The sequence below is a fragment of the Alligator sinensis genome, unplaced genomic scaffold (assembly GCF_000455745.1).
Source record: "Alligator sinensis unplaced genomic scaffold, ASM45574v1 scaffold344_1, whole genome shotgun sequence".
Lineage (NCBI taxonomy): Eukaryota > Metazoa > Chordata > Crocodylia > Alligatoridae > Alligator > Alligator sinensis.
This window is the reverse complement of record NW_005842427.1, coordinates 1,171,024-1,176,225: the sequence shown is the minus strand read 5'-3', so window position 1 is coordinate 1,176,225 and position 5,202 is coordinate 1,171,024. Positions and strand designations below refer to the sequence as shown.

General features: G+C 42.6%; 1 protein-coding gene across 1 annotated transcript in view; it reads right to left on the bottom strand.

Moving 5' to 3' along the window:
- ATP1A1 (ATPase Na+/K+ transporting subunit alpha 1) overlaps positions 1–4,944 on the bottom strand; it is a 25,030-nt gene extending 20,086 nt beyond the window's left edge. Inside the window, exons 1-6 of the mRNA XM_025211746.1 lie at positions 4,837–4,944; positions 3,537–3,596; positions 1,595–1,798; positions 1,110–1,223; positions 481–615; positions 185–302 (exon numbers count right to left, since the gene is read on the bottom strand). Coding sequence (XP_025067531.1) covers positions 185–302; positions 481–615; positions 1,110–1,223; positions 1,595–1,798; positions 3,537–3,596; positions 4,837–4,866 — 661 coding nt within the window. The 5' untranslated portion in view covers positions 4,867–4,944. The remainder of the gene's footprint in view (positions 1–184; positions 303–480; positions 616–1,109; positions 1,224–1,594; positions 1,799–3,536; positions 3,597–4,836) is intronic.
- Positions 4,945–5,202: the final 258 nt, after the last annotated feature.

Genomic DNA, 5,202 nt, shown 5'->3' with positions numbered 1-5,202 from the left:
TCCCTACTAAATTACTACGTAGTATGACTTTTTACTAGATACAGCCTTTCTAGGAGCTAATATCCTATTCTTGTTTGGGTGTGGAGCAGAGAACCACATACATGTTTACTGTTGCTATTTAAGTTTCCTGATTAAGTGTTCTAATCCCCAGTGTTACATTTGAGAAACTGTGAACATCACATACCTTCCACACAGTTAGTGGAGAAGAAAGCAATGTTCCGGGTCTCCAGTGGGTTCTCATTGGTGAAGTCTGGAGACCTGGTCTGTGGTTCTGATTCACCAGTGAGTGAAGAGTTGTCTACCTGCACAGCGGAGATCAGAGTTACGCTTATAAGCAGAAATTAAGAGTGAAAAACACTAGAATTCTAGGCACTTCTATACCACTACTTAAAAAATAATGAAAGGATATCCTATGCAGTCAATTAGAAACATGATTTCCATAAGTAGAACATGAGATCCCAGACACTTTGATGCACCCACCTTACAGCCATGAGCGGATACGATGCGAAGGTCAGCTGGAATTCGGTCTCCCCCCTTCACTTCCACTAGATCTCCGACTACAACGCCTTCAGCATTTATGCTCAGCTTCTCACCACTTCTGATCACAAGGGCTTGCTGCAAAGTAGTCAAGAGGTACACTGCTTTAAAATAGATTTTTATAATAATGATAATAATAACAACACGCCTAATAATAAGAAAGAGAAGGCAGGGAATATTTTTAAATAGTTGTGCAAGCAGTCAAAAGGTATGCACTTAGATGGGCATCGGATTGAAAAAAACCCACTGGCTTGCTCTTCCTGAAATTATAGCTCCTGTTGTCATGATGACTCCACCGTTGTCAGATGCGATATGGGATTTTTATTCTCTACAGCAGCTAAGTTTAAAAAGTGCTTTCTAACCAAGCCAAATAGAGAACCAGCTGCAGAAGTGTTCTGCTAGATGGTAGAGGTGCTCAGTAAAGAGCATAGCCAGCGTATATTAGCAAGGCTATCATAAGGTCAGAGGAACAAGGAAGCTTTTGTTTTTAACATATGGAAATCCAGTCATGTATACAGCCAAACACCAAAATTTAAACTGGCCACAATGCAGGGAAATAAAACATTCCATACCTGAGGTACCATGTTCTTGAAAGACTCCATGATCTTAGAACTCTTTGCTTCTTGGTAGTAGGAGAAGCAGCCAGTTATGATGACAACAGCAGCCAACACGATACCCAAGTACAACTGCAAGAAGCAAAATGGAATGAAAATGTGTCATGGCTGAGGGGTCTGTTTCAACTACATGCATTATATGTAATACCACCATTAGAGCACAGCTGCTTGCAGTTTTTGCACAAATCAACAGGCATAAATCAGCCAAGATTTAATTAACATTCAAGGAAACAACAGTTACTTCCATTAATGGGAAGGATCTTTGGCGGGCTGAACTGAGCTTTTCAAGGCGTACAATAATAGAAGAAAACGGATCAGTTTGAGCAAAACCTACGTTTGCAGGAAGAGTTCCTGGACTGAAAGTTTAAACTCAAGACAAAACAGCATGTCTAGTACAATTCAGATGAGCCTCCCACAGTAGTATATGTACACTGGCTACTCACGTTGTCATTATCCACCTCCTCCTCCAAGGCAGTTTTGATACCATAAGCCAAGAAACAAAGAACAGCTCCAATCCAGAGTAAGAGGGAGAATCCTCCAAAGAGCTGCCGGCAGAACTTTACCCATTCAGGAGTGGTGGGTGGAGGTGTGAGGCTGTTTGGGCCATCTCGAGCCAAAATCTCAGCAGCACGAGCAGGTGTCAGACCCTAAAACACAGGGGGAACAGGTAGGTCAGATACCGAACAGCTGTAACAATCATATTAAGCCATAAAGCTTCCTCATAGGCACAGTTTACAGGTCTACAGGAAAAAGGAAGGGACTGGGAAACCATTTGCAGTTCTTTCCTGTCCTACTTGAAAAAGGGTCTCGTCTACTTTGCTTCCCAGCTTCGCTGATCTCAAGGGGACTGAGTAAGTGTCAATGGGAAGCTAGTGGGCATTTGTTCAGCTGTTACCAAGATACTGTAAGTAGGGACCTACCTAATTTGTGGTGGCTGCCTCCATATTTCTGTAGTTCCAGCAAAGCATCAGGCTCCATTTTCACGGCAGAGCACAGCAGGGCCCCCCACACCTGCCAATCTCTGGGGCAGATGGGACTTCTGGGACCCCTCAGCCAGAGACATGGTGGGGGCCCTGCCATGCTTCGCTGTGAAAAACTTTCCCTTCTTTCTCTCCCACATGATTCAGGATACCAGGCCTTCTTCCCTCTGTTTGAAGATCCCCACTCCCTTTCCCCCAGCTTGCTGGCCATTTTCCTGCTTTTTTGCAGGAATGGGCTTTTTCCCCCCACAGGCAACCTACCAAATTCCCAGTTTCCATAAAAATTGCAAAATCATGAATTTGGTAGGTCCCTAGCTCTAAGTTTTGCATGATATATATGACTTCCATTTCTACTTCACATGTGAAAGTAACAGTTGGTGAGGAGATAAAAAGGGGCCAGGAATTCAAAAAGACAGGCCTTCAGCACGAAGGCCTGTCTTTTTGAATTCCTGGCCCCTTTTTATCTCCTCACCAACTGTTACTTTCACATGTGAAGTAGAAATGGAAGTCATATATATCATAGGCATATATCAAAGGCCATATATCATATATATCATAGGCCATATATCAAAGGCATGATACAAGTGGTCCACGGTAAAGTGCCTCCCTCAACATATAGCAGAAGCAAAAAGATGAAGATAACAAGAAGAGACAATAGTCTGATTTTAGTCTCCTGAAAAGTTCTGAGTTCCAAGTAGTCAAGATTTGACAAGAGAATTAAGTTGCTCAATTTAAGTTGCTTCTAAACCCCAGAAAAGAGAGAACTTGGTGCTATGTACAACTATGATACACCCACTGCCCTCCCACCAAAAAAACCCAAACAGTTGTCAACAACTAATTATGCCAACTAGGTGAGAAACAGCCATTACTTCTGTTCTTACTTCTGGTACTTCTGTATTCCAAAAGCTGATCAAATTATTTATGGTTTTTAAGCATCTCTTAGTTAAAAATGTAACATCTCTTTTTTTAAATTGCCATTGGTTGTCACTTAATCTCGGGCCATAAATTAGCTTATGGCAGAGGACTCCTACACAAGAACATCTGCTATAGAACACAAGCAAATAGTCTTATTGTAGGAGTTCCTAATGCAAAAATTAAGAATCAATCTGAGTTTGGAATACCTGAGACTCAGATAAGTAAATACCAACTTTTTTTTCTTTTTTTTTAGCAAAGTCATTAGAGTATTTAAGCCAGGAAACAGTGGGAGAAGAGAGAGGTACCAGTGAAATCTACTGCCAGTCCAACAACTCTTCCAATGGCTGCAAAATTTAACTGAAACAGTGAAGATTAAGAATCTGAGGCTAACCCTCCACACCCCCTGGCCTATCTTCATAGCAGACAGGCTGGTGAGGCTGAAGCTGTTCCTTCTATACCCAGAAGGGAGGTAACATCAAAATCTACCTACCCGACTTAAGTCTGTTCCATATTTGCGGTGAACTTCATCAAGGCTGAGTTTGTGATCATCCTGGAGGGCAGAGAAAAGAGTGATTAGAGGGAAAAACAGTACCTGTATAAGTGGGGAGCAGAGGGTAAGAACTTTCTACTCTCCAGTCCCTTGGCAATCACTTCCAAGGACAGAGAATCTCATTGCAAGGAAGGTAAGTTAGGATTGAGGAGCTATCCAAGTGGTGACCTGACCACGTAGCTCTTCCCTTTTAGCTCCACACCAGCCTAATGTTAGGCTTCTCTACTATATGCTGAGAGGAATATGACAACTAACGAACGTAAGCTGCTCTTCAGTGTTGCCTAGAATTCTGGTCTGAATCCCAGAGAAGTTTCTTTGGGTGGGTGAAAGGAAGAGGTGTAAAGACAACTTGTTAAGCACTCCAATCTTCCCTTGCTAACATAAAAAGGAATCTTGTAACTGTCCTAAATGCCAAGGCAAATGAGATCTAAATCAGAACATGCAGAAAAAAAAAAAAACGTATGCATCATTCACTAGTTGAACTGATTCCTCCTCAAAATGATTTGTGATGCGAGATGTACCAGATAAAGTCTAGATCACTGATTCTCTGACAGGGTGCCAGGGCACCCTGGGGTGTCATGAGATCCTTTGAAGAGTGCCACAGGAAAAGGGAGGAGATAAGGAGATAAGGCCAGGCTCAGGTTTTCCCTGTCTGGCTGTTTCTCACATCCCCACTGTCCGCCTGTGTGAGGAGGTAAGCACTCTCATATAGATATCAATATGCTGTTCAGTTGACAGAAGTTATGGAGAGGTGCCTCAAGCCTATGAAGGTTGAAAACCACTGGTCTAAATGCACAAAACAAGATGGTAACTACAGAGCTAAAAACTATAGCTTAATGCATGCCACTACCAGAGTAGGCCACGACTCTGAGTGAAATCAGGCAAACTACATTTTTTAGTGAGTGATGGCTTCTAAACAGTAGAGTGATTGCACTGACACAAATGGGGTAGCACTTGCTCTAGAAATACATTAGGGCAGGACCTGAACCAGGCCAGGTATTTTTTGGACACCCCAATATAGAGTCAGATTTTCTCTAGGTGCTTGAACACCTTGGAAAATTGGCCTGAGAAGCTAAAAGTCTGAAGAGATTACTGAAGAGACCAGGAGAGGGAGGGTCAGAAACTTCCGTCACTACACTTGACAACTCAGCAGCTTCCAACCACTCTGCTTCCACAGAAGTGTTTTCAAGCCAGTACATGTTGCTAAAGAGCCAGCCCTGCCCTTTCTTCATGCTCTTACCATTGAAACTTCCTTTTTCAGTTCATCCATATCCCTCTCCTTCTTCCCCTTTTTCTTCTTGGCGCCATGTTCTGATGTGGCGGTGGGCTCATACTTGTCACGTCCACTCTAAGAAAAAAAAGTTAAGCAGTCAGAGAAGCCTTGTGTTTATTAACTGTTGGAATACATAAGGGGTCTGCATTCTTCTCGTACGTGGAATTTCATTGTCAGATAAACTATTTACATTTAAATTATGCCGCTTTCCTACAAACAAGTAAGCAAACAGTCTTGTCCGCCCAACAACATCCATATGCTATGCTGATTATTGCCAGGGATTATGCAAGTGCTGGTTTAACTAGTACAGAGGGGCTACATGCTGTGGCTTGG